At 35.3% G+C, this 21,798-nt stretch overlaps 1 protein-coding gene across 3 annotated transcripts in view; it reads right to left on the bottom strand.

Moving 5' to 3' along the window:
• Positions 1–21,798, bottom strand: part of LOC150099511 (zinc finger MIZ domain-containing protein 1-like) — a 350,736-nt gene that overhangs the window by 236,384 nt on the left and 92,554 nt on the right. For 2 of the 3 annotated variants that reach the window (XM_090403403.1, XM_090403405.1), the window contains exons 3-4: positions 15,904–16,018; positions 4,302–4,415 (exon numbers count right to left, since the gene is read on the bottom strand). In XM_090403403.1, coding sequence (XP_090259529.1) covers positions 4,302–4,415; positions 15,904–15,966 — 177 coding nt within the window. In that variant the 5' untranslated portion in view covers positions 15,967–16,018. Of the gene's footprint in view, positions 1–4,301; positions 4,416–15,903; positions 16,022–21,798 lie in introns of all 3 variants that reach the window. The other variant, XM_090403404.1, reaches the window with a different exon arrangement.

Here is a 21,798-nt window from a genome sequence, read left to right as displayed (position 1 = left end):
TCTGTAAAGGACAGTGTAGGGATAAGGTGTTATTGAGCTATTAAAGCTCTGATCATGTCATGTCAGGAAGGTAACAGCAATAGCTGAGCCTCAGTTAGAACTTCATTAGCTACAGCATTGCCATCCATTACCCTCCAAGGGTATTGGATTGAATGAATCAATCACCGCATCTTCCATCTCCACTATAATTTTTTTATACTTTTTGAATATAAATATATTTAATAATCATTCTAAACTCAAAAAGGTGTATTCCATAAGTAGTCATTTAAGTTAACTTTAAATTCATATCAACGTAAATTTACTTGTATTTCAATTCTACTTTATTTCTTCTTCTTTTTTTATTATTATAATGACTCCATGAAAAAAAAAAAAAAAAAAAACGTCGTTTCAAAAGAATAAATCAAAGTTGTAGTTAACTACTTACTATAGTGATTTGTCACTAGGTGGCGTATTACTTAACAATTTATGACCTTCACGGGTGCACGGTAAAAGAAGCCAGATAATTCAGTTTTCCCCCCAACTTTGGCAATGATGCTTCCGCCAATAGAAGAACGATAGATATACTTATAAAATGAACGTACGAGAGAAAGAAAGAAAATAATTGGCCAGCGAACAACAAACGGAGAAGTGTGCGTCGGATAAGAGAGGGGGGGGGATCTATTACCCGACATGCACTTGGTAAACGATTCGTATCTGACGTGGTGTAACAGATAAATGACAAACATATATCCGGCAGCGGGACAAAAACATACACTTGATTATACGCCTGATCTCGGCTTTTAACATGTCTGCCACAGACTCGAGCATAATAATCGATACAGCCAAGGCAAAGCTATCATTCAACAGTGTCTCGCCTGTAACTAATGCACAATCATCACCACATTTAGCGCACAACCTTATAGCCAGCACATAACGAGCTGGGAAGATGATTTTCTCTCTCTCTCTCTCTCTCTATCTTTCTCTTTTTCTTGCCCTTCTGGAAAAATTCCATGAAATTTAAATGCGTCATCGATTGTCGGATAGCACTCGAGCGTTAGCACGCGACAAATGCAGCTCGGGGATTGCAAGTGAAGAGAGTTTGTACTTTTTTTTTTTTTCTTTCCTTCTTACCCCCCCCCCTTTTTTTTTTCTTTTTTTAGGAGAACATTTCGCACGTAGATTGTCGAGGCATAGTTGGGTAATATCTTACATAGTGCATTGCTGTCGTAATCCCTCCCCCCCCTTAAGGATATCTACCTACTTTACGAACTAAAGTTAAATAAAATAAAATAAAGTGGATAGACTGATCAAATAAAAGAAAAGATTGCGCGGTAAACATGCAGGAGAAAAAAAGAAAAAATAGGGAAAGATAAATATATATTGAGAGAATGAATAGATTAAGGGCATTTTTTTTCGTAATTAAAAACCTTCGAAAAATACTGGAAAGAAAAATGAAAACAATCAAGTGCATGCAATGCGACATGAAGCCCGTGTGGCTGAAAGAGACAATAATAATAATAATAATAATAATAATAAAATGTGACTTTAAATCTGGATTCGAATTTCGTTCTGTGATAGATGGAACTTTATTAGATCATTATCAGGCAGGGACATGTTATCTGCTTTCTCTAAAAACACGACATAATTCATATAGATACAGGATAAAGCCCTAACCATCTTATTATGTCAAATGTGGTTCTGCGTATTCAGTTCTGTGTGTGGATTTGTGCATTAAAAGCGTAAATGATAAGAATGTCAACCTGAATGGATTGAGAGGATGGCGGAAAGGGCAACATTAAACGTAAGCGCATCCATCCACACACTCGATGAGCAGAATGAAGTAATGAGTTTCCTAAAATTAGCCGCAGAATTAAATAAAGAAAATTTTATTTAATTATTATCAGGAGAATGCAACTGAAACAGTAAAATAACAACAGCAGACAAAATCTTTTTTTTTTTTTCCAGTGCATTTCAAGTCTGTAAAACTGAATTTCCTAATGATGGCAGTTCAAGAACTTCACACTATTCTTAGTGCTTATGGTGGGTTGATTGTTCTGAGTTAAGGCGGAGACAAGTAAAGCTACGTGGTCATAGTCTGTTAACTGCATTTATTCTGGCTGGTTTGCCTATTACCTCGGTATGAAACGTTAACTCACCTTCATCTGAAAAGTCTCTCATAAAAGATTTCTCCCATCCTATTACAATGCGTGGAATGAACGAGTGATAGAGTGACATTTGAAATTTATGATTTAATGCTACAGATGCTGTCATCTTTTATACTGAAGGCTTAAATGTTCGCTCACGTGATGATTTTCATCATCGCATAACCATGAAAGCTACTGATGAGAATTCGATCGCAACTCCCAACATTTCGATTGCGATAGATCACAGAACCGACACACACACACACACACACACACGCGCGCGCACAAAGTCTTACATCTATTAGTAAATAACAGATGTAAGATTGGTAAGCTCAGTTGGTATAGACAAGCCTTTTTAGTTAGAAAGATCCGGGTTCGACTTCCGTCTACGTGACTAACACTTATCAGGTCTTTTCAGTGAAATGGTGAGTTAATCGGTGTAATGTGGAGGTGAGTGTTTTTTTTTTTTTTTTTTTTTTGGTTGGAAAGTAGATTTTTCGTCCTGAAAAGGGAAAAGCGATTCTGTGAACACACAACATACAGGCATAAATGGATACTGACCTATGACCCCTAATCAGGACACTCTACCCGTCCTAAGGAATTGATAGATTGAAGAAGAAGAAATATAAATTTGGATAAACGTTGTGAATTATAGTGATTCCTAGAAATAAACGGGACCCAGACAGCGTCCGTTCTGGACCACATTAAACAGACAGGCAGGTGTGTGTGTGTGTGTGTGTGTGTGTGTGTGTGTGTGTGTGTGTGTGTGTGTGTGTGTGTGTGTGTGTGTGTGAATGTAATGCACCACAATGGACCAACAACAAGAAAAAATTCAGTCAAAATCGCCCAAATGGAAGCCCAACGCAACCTGTAAAAAGCATATTCGAATGCTCAATGCATCGTACCCAGTCGGGAATGGAATAATCACACATCATTACCGAGTTCTATTCTTATCAGCAAAAAAGCAATCAGGCAATGGTTGGGTTGAGTTCTGAATTACGGCCGAAGCAACTGAGACGTCCCTCTCAATCCGTTGGGAACATGTGAATGTCACAAGATGCAGAAAGTACACGTCATCAAGAGCAGTTCAAATTGGAGTGCAGTGAATCCTTGTATCCTCTTCTTCTTCCTTTGCGTATTAGGCCTAGTGGCCTGTTACAGTTAAGTATTACGCTCCTATTAAGAATCGAAACAGGAAATAGATCGGTCGGTCCTATTCCAGGAGTGACCTATGTCTGTAAGATGCGTGTGTTGAAGGGACCGGTTTGTCTGTTCTGGGGAACGAAAAAACCGTTTCCGGGTGAAAAAAAAAAACAAACCCTCCCTACATATGAGACCGGCTAACTCACCTTTCGTCGAAAGAGACCAGATAAAGGTTCCTCACGTCACTGACGGGAATCGAACCCAGGTCTTTCCGACCAAAGATCTTCGTCTATACCAACAGAGTTACGGAGGCCCTGGGATTCATATCATTAAGACAATTAGAGTGTGGTATTCAGACATGACTTCATAAGTATCAGAGAACCTAACTTGTAGGAACCATTGATTTACCACTGCTGGTGTGACACCCTGGACTAGCCATCATTGGGGATTAATAGAAACGGGATCCATCAGACCAGAACCTTTCCGATTCTTAAAGTACCCAGTGTTCTTATTCTTGCTAAACTCGTATCTGCTAGTTTGCAAAGAAGTTGAAAAATGTGGAAGACGGTAAGGTGGTCGACCACTTTAATGTCTTACATACGCATGTAAGAAGAGAGGAAGCCTTCTGTTAATCTAACTAGTTTAAATTAGAATATATATATAAATTTTACTATAAACAATAATTATTCTGATATAATAATCTTAAAAATTGTTTCTTTTTGAAAAAAAAAATGAAGAATATCTTTATAACTTTAAAAAAGTTTATATACTAATTTTAATTTTGCATACTTTTCTTACAATTAAAAAGAAACTGGAGAGTTTAGAAATTAATAATAGTATATTATATTAATTTATTTATTTAGTATACTTATACATACTGATTGTTAATTAAATTAAAATCTTTCGTTGTTTGGGTTTATATATTTATTTATAATGTACCAGTGATTGCTAATGAAACTTTTATAGCTTTATTTATTATATATTGTATAATTAAAAAAAAAAAAACACTGATTATTAATAAAAACTTATACTTACGGTAAGACAGCCAATTAAGTTTTGCTCAAAAACCTTCTGAAACGCTCTGCTATCAGCGCACCACTCTAATAATTCCCTAGCTGCACTCTGGAACCCGGCGGGTGTACTTAAAGCCTGTAAATTAAAAACAGAAAACGAAGAGGTTATAAAGAGCCATCCATTGTTCAAAAATCATAATATATAGAGCAAAATCGACCAGGCTACAAATACAGTAGTAAGGTTGTTCATTTGGATTTACGACGGAGCAATACAGGTTAGTGTATTACATCTGTTGATTGTGTGTTCTATGACCGGTTTGGATGTTTTGCGGAATGAAAAAACCCGAAGTTCCGAGAGGAAAACCTTCCACCTACGTGTGAGACAAGTAAACTCATCTTCAGTTGAAAAGCTGATAAACGTTCTTCGCGTCGTAGACGGGATTCGAACCCAGGTCTTTCCAACCAAAGGGCATCGTCGAAGCTACGGAGGCTTCACAGTACTAAAGTCTGAAGGACAACAGTATAAGAACCAATCACTAGACCATTTCAGTTTAACGGTTTTCAATAGAAATGTACGGAAAATATGCAACTAGATTGGCAACTGCCGAGAGTTCACTTATGATGAATTTAACTTTATAATATACAATTGCTATGGTACTGAGATTTTTTTTATATATTTTTTAAAATTTTTTTATTGCTTTCTAGGTTTCTTCTGCCTGATCTCTGTTGAGAACCAACAGGCAGATTTATGGTTTTAGATAGTGCAAACCAGATTACTTCAATGTCGAAGATTATCTGGTAAATTTTAAAAATTTTTCTTAAGTTTTTTAAATATAAAATAGGAGTGGATCTATAATATTCTTTACTTAAGTAACAAGCTTATGACAAATTAAAGCACTCAAACTTTGCATTTTAGCAATTTAATTTTTCTAATCAACTGAACTATTTAAATAATCGATCATTTGCACTCGATTTCGTCAATGGTCCGTATAGTTGTCCGTTTATAACCAATCGATCTTTTACTTTATTTTTAAATGGTATTTTCATTGATTGCATCTTTTACAAACTGTTAGTCAAACGATTGAAATGAAAGGCATTGATAACTATAAAAGTTTCAGGTGCATCCTAACAGTGCTAAGGTTGTGTACGGTGTTATTGATTGAACGCCTAGTACACAATAGCGCGAGCTCTCTCTTTTCTGATTTGAGTCTGCGCAGTAGAAGAGCATCTAATGATAGAGAAATGACACCCAAGATGTGCGCCGTAGTTTTCCATACACCTGATCGTTTTCGATGTTTTACTGTGTGCAGCTCAAGGGCAGAAGAGTGAGAGAGAGAGAGAGTGTGCGCGAGCGCTCTAAGATATCTGCTTTACTTTCTCGCCGAGGTACTCCATCAAGTCAACAGCTAAGAAAATAGAAGGGTAGCGGCAAAGGCGGAAAGCGTTCCATTCTGTTCTCCCTTGCTAATACCAAGTGGTATGTAGGAGTTTAATAGATTAGAGTCAATAAGCTGAAGGGGCTACGGTATCACTTCAAAACAAATAGTTATTAGCTTCTTGTGCAATTTAGATTGATCAGGGGTAGAAAAAAATAAATAAATGGATGAAAGAACCATGGCTGGAGGTTCTTTTAAACACACTACGAAAGAAAAGTGAAGTGGGATGTTTGCAATACTAAATAAACACTTCGTTTAAAAAGAACAAGTAATGTATTTGTTTATTTAGTTTTCTTACGAAACAGAACTTAACAAAAAAAGTTGCCAACTATTAATATATATGTCAGTTTCAAAACCTAAACGCGCATGTGCGAATATGTAAATTTCAAGTTATACAGGCACGTGTTCATTTAACAATGACGCTCGTGAAATATGCATGAGCAAGATGCAATCAACAATGAAATAGTAGTCATTGTCGGTTTCAATTGTTCATAATGTTTGCAAAATGGAATTGTTACCAACTGAAAATGACCAATGTTTAATATTTTTATGGTTTCAAATTCATGTGAGTTTCATAACAAAATAATAAAATCGTTGCAATCATCTGTTTGTTGATCACTATGGAAACTACATGGAACAAAACAATCGTCTCAACTACAATGTGATAATAATTAACACGGTAATGCACTACAAAGTGACACGACAGACATCAAAGGTTTATTACATCCAACGTAACACTCCGGCTTTTCATACAGGTTTAAACCAGCACTCCAATTGAAGGGAGATGCAAGTTACCGGAATTCCGCTACGACAAATCATCGCAGTTAAACGATCACCTCATCAATAGCACAAGCGTCACGTCAAATGTAATCGCTTGGAGAGATTTATTGTATTTTTCATTATTTCAGAAATGTTTATCTTCGAATTGATTATTTTTATTTGAAAAAGTTTAATTAAAATTTAAAATACGCAATTTTAAACATTTTAAAATAATTTAACTGTCAGGAAATGGATTTATATAAATCTTATCAAATAATTTCCTCTGTCTTCGACTAAGACAACGAACTCAGTGCTGGGTGAAAAAAATCACTAATTCGTGCAGGAAATTTAGTCTTCGATGAGACATTTAAATTAATGATAAATTTCCTTTTAACGTCTAAAATGATTTATCTGAAGGAGTTTTTAAATATTAAGCGTGTAAAATTTCAAATTTTGGCGCAATAGTAATTCATATTTAATTAAAATAAATACATTAATTAAATATGCTATTTCCACACATTGTGGAAAAGCATTTGATAAGGTAAAAATAATAGTAGTAAACAATCCACGGAATTTACAATTCCTTAGGGCCCACGACCTACCAGGCATTATCCTAGGCTTTCGTAATCCTAATTTTAGGATAAGGTGATTATAGTCTTATGCCTAAATATATATTTTTGAATATAAGCGGAATGAGTTCTTAATGCCAGTTTAGCTGAAACTCTTACACTTCCATATGGATCGACTAACTCACCATTAGTTAAGGGGCCACGTTAAGGGCTTTTTGTTTTGTCCCAGACGGGATTCGAACCCGGGTCTTTCCAACCAAAGGACTTCATCGAAATCGAGTTATGGCGGCACACAGATATATATTATAGAGATAGAATAGAGTATAAAATATATAGACAATAGAACAGACTATAGAATGTATATTTTAAATGGACAGAAATAAACTATACAGACAGGTATTGTCTTTATCTCGAATACTATTTAATATATGTATGTTCCATTTAAATGAAATAATTATAATTCTTCTGGTGGGGTGAAGATACAATTACAAGAAAAGCAGTAATAATACTTTTAAAAATGGAAAGCAGTGAATGATTTTACTTATTTAGGACATGAAGACGAAAAGGAATTAAAAACGAAAATTACAAACCACCTAAAAACATGGAAAAATAAATTTTGTTCTTAAGCCTAACCTAATAATGTAAAGACACTGACACAAAAATGTCCAATATAGTATATTACACCAACACAATTTTATGGAAGGGAAATCTAGACAATAAAATGAAAAATTAGCAATGATTAACAGCAGCCGAAGTGCAGTTTATGGGGGGGGGGGGGAATAAAATAAATAAATACCGTATTTGATCATAAAAGAAATGAAACAACTAAACCATAACTTGTAATGAAAAAAATATAAAATTAAGTAAATGGAACCCGTTAAACAATGCAAACAGAAAGATTATCTAAAACTATTACTTGTAATCTCAGTCGTAGCAAATGCGGAGATCAGTTAAGATCATTTTGGTAAGGTTCCTAACTTAAGATAATTAGGCATCAGGAATATACGCTATTAAACAATATTAAAATTAAATAATATCAATGGAAAAAATGAAACTAAATTAAATTCAAAAGTTAAACTAATTCTAAAGAAATTTTTCTTGTTTGGGGGTGCGAATAGGCCTAATCAGTCCAATTGGCTTAAGACCCGACATCATTATAAACTATTGGGGAAAATTGAAATCTCATTGGATAGATCCAGATGACGTACGTTTTTAACCTAAGATGGTATAATCGTCTTTTCCATGTCATAACCCCTTTTTTCTCCCCCCCCCCGTCCTCACTCTAGATATATGGAACGTATGTTGCTTCTTTTGAGTTTTCTACTTCGCATGCGATGTCCCAAAATGAGCGCCCCCTGTGATAAAAAATAATAAACATGTCTTACCGTGGAGAAGAGCAGCTCACAACGAAGGCATTGTTTGACGTTACATGCCAAAGGCTTTGCGTGCAACTTCTGCTGCGTTGTGTGAACAGCACAGCGAGATGCGGAAGCGTCGGAAATAAAGGTCTAGCCTTACCAGACTAGAGGATATGCGATATGTATCCGATGTTTCTAGGCAAGCGACCTAATTATCTTCTAGGTAATGTACTGCCACAGGATCTACTACAGTTTATTACGGCATCGCGTTGTAACATCTTTCTAGAGATGTTTATTTGCTACTTATGTGTTAGAAGCGTCAAAAAAGTGACGCTGAGGGGGGGTATAGGTGGGGAAGAATTCCAAATACATGATTTAACATATTTGTATATTTTTTTTCGTCAGTGACCTATTTAAGAGGTCAAAAGGATGAGCAAGTTTTATGTACAACCCGAATCCAAATCTTCTTCATCTTTCTCTCTCTCTGTATTATATTTCTTTCTTTTTTTTTTATCGTATTCTTTCGTTTTGAGTTCTGTTTTTCTTCCCATCTTTTCTTGATATGCCATGTTAAAAGAAAAGACATAATTTCTCCATCAGTCTCTTGAAACGCTTTTTTTTTAAATCAAGAATGACAGAAAGAAAAACAGGATCAAATGATAATTAAAATATTTATTCCTGAAAGAGGGAAAATACGCCCCATTACTTTTGATCCCATTGCTACGTGCTTCCATCTTTATATTAATTTTCTTACTTTTTCTCTCTTTCTATACTTGTAACTCTCGCTAACATTCACTCGAGTATTTCTTCTCTCTGTCTATTTTCTTTCCTCTCTTATTCTTCCTTTGTTTTTCTCCAATCATCTTTCTTTCTTAGTCTTCTTATTTTATATTTGTTCCTTTCTTTGCTCCATCGTTCTATTATTTCTCTCTCTCTACTTTGCTTTCTTCATTCGCAAAATTGATATATTTTCATTATTCTCTCTCTCTCGTGTTATCCCTTTACATCTCACTTTTCCCGTTTGTTTTTATAAATCTTTATATCAATTTTTTTCTCTTTTGCCACCTTTTATTTCTTTATCATATTTTCCCAAGTTTATCTTTTTACTGGTTTTCAGTGTTTTTATCATTCATTTATTGTTTTTTTCTTTCCATCTCTCTCTTAATGTCATCATATTTCTTTTTCAATCCTTTTATTTCCCTCAGAAATAGGAAGGAGGCGAAAAAAGGATCAAATCATAAGTAATCCTCGAATAGCAACATTTTCTCCAAATTTCTGTCATATTATTCTTATTTTTTCTCTCTTTCTCTAACTCATTATTCCCGTCGACCTCTTCAGCATGTTTATCTTTCAAAATCATATATTTTTTTTCTGTGTGTGTGTGTGTGTGTGTGTGTGTTTTCAAATCCCATTGAGGATGTCAATAACATTTATAAGAACTTTTTCAAATGAAGGCGGATTAGCTAGTTTCATGCAGAAATTTACTGTTTTCTCCTTCAGGAAATTCGGATATTTAATTCCTCATAACGAACAAACCGTCCCAAGAACACACAACTACCAGACAATACATTTCCCTCAAAAACCCTAATTGCTTCAGCCTAATCCCAGCTCACCAATTCCCGTAGATATGTAGCAACGAGAAGGTGGTTACTTTATATGCATGCAATTCCCTGTTTTAGCTCATTCCTCCTTTCGTTCTCTCTTAAAGAGCATCCTCTGCCCTAATGTTAATAATTAGTTTTGCCAGTCTGAATAATATCTCCTTGGTTCCCAGAGTTCCTTCACTGTGTGTCGGTCTCTGCTTGGCTGGCGTTTATAGTCTAGCATGCAACAGTTCAATCCACCTGGCAAGGAAGTGGGAAGTAATACTCCGAGTTAACAAAAAAAAAAAAACTACAGAGACGTAGGCGCTGAAACCAAGCCAATAATAACACAACGTTTCCTATACCTACAAGTGTCTTTAACCCCCCCCCCATGGAAAGTTCAAATAGGCTAACCATGGACATTTATTAGTAGTAGATGTGGCTTATTCGATTGCCTGAAGAAGAAAAAATGCAGTAAAACCCAAAAGTATCATTACTTGAGTATCCACGTATCGTTTATACTTCAAAAAAAAAAAAAAGTATTTCGCTTACTCGATAGCTTTTAAGCGAATGGGAAATAAAGAAAGTAAAAATACTAGCTAGTAGCCAAAGGGATAGGCTTTTATAAATCAGTTGGGTACGTTTTCATTCTAGCGTTTAGATTTTCTCCTTTTTCTGCTAACCAAAATCCACAGCTTAGAGGTAGGCGGACTGTCTTTAAGGGAAATCTTTCCCTCTTTTCTTCCTGTAGTACCATTCTCGGTTGTACTCTCCGCCAATGCTCCATTTCACAAATCGACCACTTGGTGCTAATCAATAGAGCAACCCCCCCCCCTCCTACTACTGTAGGCAGAAGCAGCGAATCACCTCCTCCTCCTACTAGTACTCTCCCATCCCAGAAAGCTCTACATCTCCCACGACTACTACTGATCTGTGAGTACCGGCAACAGGATGAGTTTCAATTGTGCTCGGCGGGAAAGCCACATTTACAGGCGCTACTTGGGAAGATGAGCAGTCACTCGCTCCGTGGCCTAAAACTTAGTCACCCATCAATGCAGTTCCAGAATATGAGATGACGTATAATTAACCTATGTTCAACGAATAGCTTACATAATGCTCAACAAATAGCTCATAACGTTTGCTCTTCGTTTTTACATATAATCATTACCAAAAAAAATCCCTTCAAAAGTCTTTTATAGGAAAACATGATGAAAAAATTTTTTTTCAATATAATAATTATTTTATTATTAAAAAGTATAGAGCTTAAAATGGTAAAAATAAGTTAGTATATTGAAGGATATTATAGATCCAGCTATATTTTATAGCTAAATATAAACAAAATAGTATGACCAAAGAAACTTTGATGCTAAGTTAGATTTCATATGATCAATGATATTTCGAAACTTTTTTTAAGTTTCTTTAAATTTAGTTATAAAATATGACTGGATCTATAATATTCCCTATTATCATGTAATTATTTTTTTATTTTAATACATGTTTCTAAGTTATTTTCTTTATTTTATAACAGTATTATTCATACTATATTATATGAAGGCATTGAAAGACTTCCAATCTGTGCGTTGCTGTTTTGCTTATTTTATTTTTTTTATTAAAAATGAGAAAATTAGCCAGATAAGCTAGAAAATAACTATTTTCTTAAGTTGAAACTGCACCTTTTCCAGTGTTACTTGGGCTCACTTCATAGCTGAATTTTCCTTACTTGTGTGCCCAACTCAGGCTCACTAAAGATAGCAAAGAAGGCAACTACAAAAATGATTGATTGACTGTTTGGTTTTCCACCAACTTTCCTGTTCATCTCTTTTTATGTTTTCCTTCCGAAGTAAAGTAGGCCTAGCGCCATCTATCGGATAAGAGAAATGCTATCTAAAAGAGAAATTCAGGATGTTGGGATAGTTCCGTTTTTACACGGTTTGTTGATAAAGGGTGGATGTCAACAACTGGTAGGGATTGAGAGGAGAGGGGGGGGGAGATCTAACGGACTGAAAACGGAAGCATATGGTCTGACTTTAGTTTCTGTAGACATCTCAATGCGTATGTTTATAAACTCAGACTAGAAGTGTCCTACAAATCAATCTCGGTTCCCTATTTCTTCCTCTTAAACCCTCCCTACCTCCCCCCCCCTTAAAGCACACACACACACCTTCCATATACCTCTTCCACCTCTTTCCGTAAGGCAGTATTCAATCGATAAGGCCGAAGAAGTGAACTGTGACAAGAGAGAGCGACACCCGACCAATGCCTGTTTGTGGAAGTGACTGTGGTGTACGCAGTTCTCTAGCGCGCGCGCGCGCGCATACACATCCACACACACACATGCGAGGCCGTGGCTGGGCTAGCAGACGTCTGATGGGGAATGACAAGCTGGGCCACTGGGCTATCAATCTTTATAATGTTTGCTATTGCGTTGCCATAGATACTTCTTCCAGCCTGTGTCGACGATCAGAACGGAAGCCTCTCGCTATGACTGACATCAGCCGTAAGATGAAACAATCCTATTTAGTATGAAATAGTAAAAGTACTACCGTAGCGCCCTCTTATGATAAATATTCCAATATTTTTTTTTTTATTAATTCGTTTAGTGTGTGTGTGTCCTTGAAATGTAACAATAGATCTAGAGGGGGGGGGATGGCAATGAGGCCTTAAAGAGGGACTGTATACGTACTTGTGGGGTGGGACGTGGGGAGAAAGAAAAGTTAACTGATATGACAAGGGAGCATAAAGTAAAACATGACCGAAAGGAGTGTGAAATCAATAGTGTCAGCGATGACAGACGAGTAATATATGGTTCGGAAAGATAAATAGCCGCTCCAAAGAAATAGTTAAGCAGATCGGGTAGTAGGTCAGTATTGTTTCCTATACAATTGAGATAAGGATCCACTGGAAAACTTAAGATGGTTGGTTTTCATAGCAAAAAAAAAAAAAAGGTGAAAAATAAATAAATTCGAAAGAACCTAGCATTATTTTATCCTCCCTTCCTTTATAAGAAGTTATTTTTATGTGCGATTGCTGTGAATTAAGTACCCGGATAAAACTTCTCCCTAATATAATTGATCTAGTCTCCCTAGATCAATTACAGTAGCTAAAGTCAGAAACCAAATTCAGTTGAAAAGCAAATATCTGCATAATACAAAACCAAGCTATCTTTTCTTGAAATATATTAAAATAGAATAATGCGCATGCGTTAGTTAACGTGTTTTGCAAAAGTTACGCGTTTTGCAAAATCAACCTCTTCTTGAAATAAATTAAAGAAGCAATGCGCATGCGCTAAATAATAATCACGTGTTTTGTAAAATCAACCTCTTCTTGAAATAAAGTACTGCGCATGCGTTAAATAATAACGCTATATCAACCTTCTTGGAATAAATTAAAATAATGCGCATGCGTTAAATATTTTAATCATGTGTTTGCTTACAAAGCTACAATAATTATGTTTATTAATAGAAATGTCGCTCTTTACGCAAGAGAATCATTAATATTATAATAATAATTGTTATTATTATAAAAACTGAATATAAATGGCTCTCCTGTTTCAATTGAACTCCAAACAGTTATCTTTATGCACAAAAAAAATCTAAACCGAACGTAGTTTTTGGATAAGCAATATTTTTTTGAAATTTATCATTTTCATTATTTATTATTATTATTTATTATTTTTTTTTTTACTTTACTAAGGTGTATTTTATAGTCAAAATTAAAGTAACAAAATATGCAAACCGCAAACGATTAATTGTTTATAAGTGTCGAAAGGACAGAATCGTCCTGTGTTTATTTGGCCTGCCTCAGGATAATCTATGGGAGCAGATTACGGGCATCTACTTTGTGTGTGTGTCAAATGCGTGCCTCCCTTCTGATTTCTTCTTCAACTAGCCCTAACAGTCTAAAACGTTCGTGACTCCTTTCCAAGCATCAAGTACACGCAGATTCTCCCTAACGTCACTTAGACCCGGTGGTACCAGAGTAGCATGTCCGCAAAGCGTGCTTAGAACCAACACACAGTATCGACACAAAATATCTTCGATACATGATCTGTAAATAGACAAGACAAAATACGGTGTGTTTAGAGACAATGACGACGTAGGAAGGGGGGGGGGGGAATAGGATAAAGGGAAATAAAGGGAAAAACAGGAGAAATAATAGAAATAAGTAGAGGAAAATAAAAGAAAGTGAAAGAAAAAATAAATTGGACTTTCCCTTTTTCGGGAAAAATCCTTACTCCCCCGTATGAGCCCGGCTAACTCACCCTTCTTCTGAAGAGTCCTTAGAAATATGGAATCCTTGACGGATTCGAACCAGACAGAAAAAATAAATAAAAATGCGAAGATAGAAAGATAAAGAGAGAAGAAAAGACATGAATATACATAAATAAATATATATATATATATATTTAGTTATTTATGAATATGCGTAGATAAACAGGAAATGAATATATAAACATATAAATATGAATAGAGAGAAGGGGGTGGGGTTAGGGGTTAATTTGCAGTTTTAGACAATTAATGCACCCCCACTTGCCCCTCTTCTGCTGCATACCTCTAAGGGTAAGTATTTTTGTCTGTAGATATGTGTGTAATTAAGGGGCCAGTTTGCTTGTTTTCAAGACCGAAACCCCCTGTTTTTTTGTTGTTTTTTCGGGGAAAAAAATCTTTGTTACCTCCATACGATTAACTCACTTTTAATGGAAAAGCCCTGATAAAGATTTTTCGCATGGCATACGGGATTCGAACCCAGCCGTCGAAACTGTTAGTATAATAGCATGTTGAAATTCCTCTAAGAAAACAGAAGACGAAGAATAAAGCGAATGATAGAGTAGAACAGAGAATGAAGCGATTCAAGAGAAGACAAAAATAGAAACGCTAAAAAACAAACCCAGGAAGGAAAAAAAAAAGGGAAGAATGAGAAATGGAGAAAAATGAAGATGTGGACTTGATAATGAATGATTACAATATGGTGCAGTAACCGAAGATGGTGTGGGTGCGGGGGGGGGGGGTATCGAGTTTCTTAATCCTCCCGGAAAATCTGCCTTATCTTACCGATATGGTTCTAGTACAATGACCTGTAAGAGTGCCCTTTTAATGGTTACTGCTTGACAGAATTCAGATGCGTGCGTGTTCACGGCCGTATTGTCGTCACATAAAACACTCCGAAAAATCAAGTCTCCGATGTAAAAAGGAGTCAAAAACCCGACCATCTGGGACTGAGATAAACTAATTGATTGTAGTGTCTCCAGGTGGGTTAGATAAGATAACACTAAAGTAAGTTCATTATTCACTAATTATAGACGAATCCACTAACCCAGCTGCAATATAATTAGGGAAGAAGAACTATCGACGCATGAGACATTTGGCACGTGCGACGAAAACGGACCGGTAAGACAAGTTTCGCGAATAGAAACAGAGGGAGAAAAGTATCCAGACAGCATAAAAACAACTTTATTTGTTTTTTAAATATTTATCAATGTTAGGAACGACGTGCTTTAGTATGGGTTAAATCAGTATTGCACTTGGATTCATTCCCTTTTTTAAGTGGTGGTCCTATACTTTTTGTTAGTCGGTGTATATAAATACAAAAAAAAGCGGAATATTTTAACTTTTTGGATAAGCAAACAGTGGTGCCCCCTAGTAGTCTTTAACCTTCCTAAAAACATCTTTCAAACAGTGGTGCCCCCTAGCGATATTTCACTTTAAAAAAATAAGATATTGCTAATATTAATTTCTTTATGAGCACTTAATATAGATCTATAATATTAAACTTTTTTTTTTTTAGTAAACACACGCACACAAAATACCATTTAGGATATAACAACAACGTGCCATGCATGCTGGACAAACGCAACCTCCGTAACAATGTCAGCGGTAGACAAACAGAAAGCACCTCATAGGTGTTGACGACAATACTCACCTCTTTAATACACTGTAGTCGCTCGTTGGTCTGTTGGACATGCCTTTCCATAGCCGTCGCCATAGCTGTCTTCTGGTGTCGGCTACACCCCCGGGATGTGGTGTCGGGTCATTGTCTTCTGGAAGAACAAAAGGATAAGAAAAAACTATATTCACCGTGTAAGTTGATTGGACCAGTTATTCTACTCACTTCCTGGTGCTTAGCTGGCTAATTGTTCCAAGTGAGCCAAATTAGCCAATCACCTTTTTTTTTTTACCTTTACGTAATAAACAAAAAAACATAACTTACTTTTCAACAAACCGCATGATAATACTTATGAATATCATTGAGTTTGTGTTTTTTGAAATAACAAGTTTTTATACTTCTCTCCGGTAGATGTCGCTGTTGATAGTTATTTATGGAAACACAATGGCATTGTTGAAATGATTTGTTATTCTCTATACACATTCAACAATGATAAAGTTCGTCCACTTAAAATAAAAAAAAATAATAAATAAATAAAACTTGTGATTATTGAAACTTACAATTTAATTATTGTTTTTTTTTTGTGCTTTAAAAGAACTAAACTATGAATATTCGCATATTAATGAATAAAAGTTAACAGATTATAATATTAGCTTTGGGGGCATAGTACTTGCGTTCTCCTTTATTATAAAATATAAATATAATAGTAGTGCCAATCGCGGATGTGATAATAAACTAACAACGACCTTTATCATAGTTTTGAAGGGGAAACAGGTGGTTCATAACATCTGTAGACTTGAAAACTATCATCTGCGCTACAAAACCAAAAACAGGAACATCATGGCGTTATTAATATTATATAGAATACTCACAAAGTGTAATGCTATTAAATAAAACCACACGAAGTTCCAAGAAAAGATTTTATGGATGCCTTAAGAGCTCACCCACTCGCATAGCTCATTGCCATCGCTCATTTAGTGATTACTGTGGAAGTTAAGTGGTCGGTGTGAGATTACGATGGTATGTGCTACCTTCTAATGACAAGTCAGCCAGTTGGATCGTCTCTGACCGGCTCCAGCCAACCGTCTGGATCGATACGACCTCAAAGCAAAGCAAACTACCAATTCTGGTCAATTGTTTACTCGCCAACAATGACGTCAAAAGATTATTGGTTTAGTTCGGATCATTGTTGCGGCTACAAATACTACACTTGATGATATTGTCTTTTTACAAATGCAATAGAAATGAATCGTTTAAATATCTTTGAAAGCACTTTTGTAGCGTTTAAGCATATCACGTGATCTGAACTGCAAATATTATTTTTTTCTGAATTATTTGAAATATGATTTTTGATGCCAAGTTTTTTTTCCGAATAGGTTTTGTTGCTTCAAGATTTTTTGTGTATCGTTTTAACTGCCGGCCGCAGCGACCCCTGGCGGCGGGTATCCGAACTACTTTTATGACTTTTTCTGGAAAAAGTAGTTTTCAAATGCTTTTAAATTCAAATAGGAAGGCGAGAATGCTGATTCGCCTTTTTTTTTCAAAACTTATTTTGAAATGTAATGGATTTAGAGTTTTTGCGTGAGTCTTTGCTAGGCATAAAAGACACATGTTTATAATAAATGGAACCAAGACGTATATAAACAAATATGTAACTCAACTGCTAGAATGCTCTCTCTCAAAGAGAGAAAGAAAGAAAGAGAGAGAGAGAGAGAGAGAGAGAGAGAGAGAGCATCCTAACTACGTAGTACAATTTGGAGGCTGCCATTCTTCGGGCCTAAACGTACTTTTGGCTGTTTACAGGGTTGCTTGTCAGTAAAAGCTGTAGTGTTGGTTAACAATGTTAGCAGCTGCACTTATGCCACGTGGTTGTAGCTTAGCAACCGGTAGACTATCAGCAGCTGGTCGGCTGATTCTGCAGGTGTGTCAGAGTGTGTGTGTGTGAGAGAGAGAGAGAGAGAGAACCGAATTCTCCAACGGTAGTCCTTTCGTACGTTTACAGCCGCCGGATGAACGCTGAATGCGGGGGAAGTGCAGATGTAAAGCGCTACTGGTCGGGCGTTTATAGAAAAACGCAAAATTTTGTCTGTCCACTGTTTTAAAACATAACCGACTTTAATAGGAAGGGAAAGAAGAGACAAACGTAATTGGACTGTTCAATTCTTAATCGCGTCAATTGTAGATTTTTTTTTTCTATCTATCAGTGTATATAATGATGTCAAATTAAAATGAACTGAATATTTTTTTTTGGTTTTTAAATTATGTTCGTTTTTCGATTTTTAACAAGATTATTTTTTATTTATTTATTTTGATCTTATTTACTTATTGGGGAGAGGAATGTCTCAGCATCTTCGAAAAAAAATATGAATACATAACTTTCTTCCATTATGTATATAATAACCTCCTTTTGTTTATTTTTTAATTTATTATTATTATTTTTGTTGTTGCTGTTGTTGTGAGGAGAAGTATAGGACTCACTATAATCACCACCTTTTTGAATATGCAAGAGAATTCTATGCAAATAATGATCTTTCCTGGTCATTATACATAATGATGAATTAGATAAGCTAAAAGTGTTTGTTTAACGAACTGTGTTGTGTGGAATCCTAGGGTTCCGAGAAAATTTGTAGGGGTTCTCTAAAGCAACATTTATAACATGTATTAGATGTCGTTTTTTTTTGGGGGGGGGGGGATCTTCAGCGAATGGAGGAATATTTTTTATTTATTATTTATTATTTTTTATTAAATTGACTTATTTCTAGAACAGTTATATTACTTTATTATTTATAATATTACGGATCGTATGTTCTCGTGATTAAAATATTTTGCAGGTCATGGTTAATTGTCGTAATTCCATCCTGATGTTTTTTTATACAAATTTTCATTAGGGTTTTCTGAAAAATAATTTTTTTTTCCTTTTTCAGAAAATAACTCGAAAATAAATATTTGACATTTTATTTATTACTTTGGTTTTGCTTTTAATGATATTACCTAACCTGTGGGGTAAGTTCTTTAAGCTTAATAACCCTACCAACTGTGCATATTGTGAAATCTGGCACAGCCTATACGATCATTTCTATCCGTTATCTTTATACAACTCAATATGTGTACTTGTTATAACATGTTTTATACTGAGTTACACGACGAGGAATATTTAACCCTGATAACTGTTTAATAATCTGTGGTTAAACATAGGTACCTGATAACCTTTAAAAAAATTAAAAAAATATTTATATCCGGAATTCTGTTGTTAAACACCGTTTAGTTGAAAAAAAATCTAAATTGGAATCAGGGCATCCTATCGCGGATGCGAACAATTTCTTTTAACAGGGGATGTTAAGTCGTTCTCACACAAAAATGAATGACATGTTGTCCTTTTTTTTTTTTTCATTTGATTAACGAAGTAGTCCGAGATCAAGTAACTAACAGATATAACAAAAAGACGTTTAGCAGTGTTTCCTTTCGTAGAAATCAGATAAAATGGATTATTAACGATATTTATATCTTTATCAGGACTTTCAAGGTGAAGGTTAGTTAGTTTAGTTAGTCGTGTGTGTGTGTGGGGGGGGGGGACCGGTCTTTATTTATTTATTTTCGTCACTCGGAAACGCTTTTGGTTTCTCATCAGGCAAGCCAGTTAGTCGATATAGAAAGGACACTTATAGGCATAGGGCCAACCACTTTACCCTGGAATCGTGGTCACGAACTTCAAGGATACCGCGGAAGGTTATGTGCGCTCAAGGATCCCTTAAGAACCGTGGAAGATTGATAACAAGAGAAATTAGAATGTTACAGTGAAAGAGACCAGATATAAATGGTGAGTACCCATCTCTTTAAAACATTCTAAACTTCTTCTCCTCCTATCTAAAAAAAAAAAAAATACTTGCATTCTAAGATGTAGCAGAAAAATTGAGGCCTCCCGACAAAGAGTATGCCAGGATTCCAGCAAATCGTTATCCCCCAGGAAATAAATCGGAACTCCTCCAGATAGAGATTAGTTAAATTAAATTAATAACATAAAAACTAATCCATTCACATAAATGGATTAGTTTTTATGTTATTAATTTAATTCAATAGAGAATTTTTAATTATATTTAAAAATATGGATGAGTTTTACTCCTAAACCCAGTTTAACGAATACTGCTCATCGTAGGCACACACTTAAGTAGACTAAATAATTATATTTAAATTGCATGTCAATAGAAAATGTCTAATTTTGAAACAACCATATTTCAAAATGAGTTTGCTTATTAATCTTTAAATTCAGCTCAGGAAAGGACGTTGTCTTACATTTCGAAAACTTAAGTTTAAAGTGACATAATCGCTTGTATACGTTCTGTAATTCGTTTATTTGTAACCTAGATTTGTTTTCTTTGGGAAAGATGTAAAATCTTCAAATAAATAGAGTAAATTTAGTACATCCTATATTTGTGCAGCTTTTTTTTTTATTACTTGCTATCCAAATTTTTAAAAAACCCATACCCCTCCTCCCTCTCGCAAGTCTAGCAAGCCCTTCCATTACACCACCTTACACATTCTATTTCTAAATTTGATTTGTCTATAAATAGAATATCTTCTTGATCTCAGTCCCACATAAACAGTCATTTTTTAAGATTACGATCCTTTCTGACCTCATTTTTAAGGATAATATGTTAATAAATTATTTTCTATGCAATATTTGTACGACTGAAGATCACGTACCACAAAAATTGTTAATTAACAACATCTATGACGTAATATATGATCGCTGGAGGATCATACATAATGTCATATTCCTCTTCGTCATCATCTGGTCACGCAATTATATCCAGTGACCTGATTTTGTCTGCATTTCTCTTTCTTTGGGCTTTATGGGCAGTCCATCCGAACCTGCTTTCAAAGTATTGTCCTCTGAATAATGGAGTTCAAAAGATTAATAAAAGATTAACAGAAGAGTCAATTCTTACAGGTGATAGCAACAGCCATTTGTCGTTTTCCCTAGCGAATCTTCATCCCACACAGTAGCGCGGGGGGGGGGGGGGGGGATGAGAGGAGCGAGCGCCACCCGCATTATGCATAAAGTGACGATTAGTACGGCATATATCGAGCAATTAACGCCACCCCGATTCTCTTCACCTGATTGCCCACCTCGAAGGAGTTGCATTTAGTAAAGTAAGTCGCTCTGATATCCTCCAGTAAGTGACCTTATTTGTTTTAGATTGTGACCTCTTTGTTAAGAGGATGCGAGAACAGCAGTTTCCCACTCAACCCCGTAAACAGTATTATGATAATGCCGCGCGTGCACCACTTACAACAGTTCATTGCAACAATAATAATAAACTGAGCTTCCCTGTTGAATATTGATCGCCGAGAACGTTTGTTAACTTCTGATGTATAATTCATAGCACCGCCCTTTCCAGTCTGGCTGGCTGCCTTCCTTCGTCACTTCAAGTCCTGCCTTTCACATTTCTATCTAGAATTCCATCTCCATCCGTCTATAGACAGACATTTCTGTCTTTATAGCTTCGCTGTCTATCTTTTAACTTATCTATGCAGGCTGTTCTCTCTTAATTCACACCATATCTATTTATATTTATTTTTATCGGAATAACATTCATTGGAATAATGAAACAGTTCATAAACGAGCTACGCGTGTGGAAAGAAGTTCTACCGAAAAAGGAATTTATATATATTCTTTATCATTAATTATTTTTACTGTTTTAAAATTATTGCAAATAAAACTAATAATCTTCATATATAAAAAGAAATTTAAATAAATTAGAAGAAATATTATTTTTACAAAGAAACTTTATTCTTAACAAAAACATTTATCGTTAATTTCATCTCGTAACCTAAGCAAGAGACATTCTTCTCATTAGTGTGTTGACTGGTTACTTGCATCTGAAAGCGTTTATTTATGTATTACAATAATACAGAATTAGATATTTAATT

The sequence above is a fragment of the Typopeltis vanoorti genome, chromosome 14 (assembly GCF_054136105.1).
Source record: "Typopeltis vanoorti isolate ZY-2024b chromosome 14, IOZ_Tvanoo_1.0, whole genome shotgun sequence".
In the NCBI taxonomy this organism is placed as follows: domain Eukaryota; kingdom Metazoa; phylum Arthropoda; class Arachnida; order Uropygi; family Thelyphonidae; genus Typopeltis; species Typopeltis vanoorti.
This window is presented reverse-complemented; position numbering and strand designations above follow the sequence as displayed.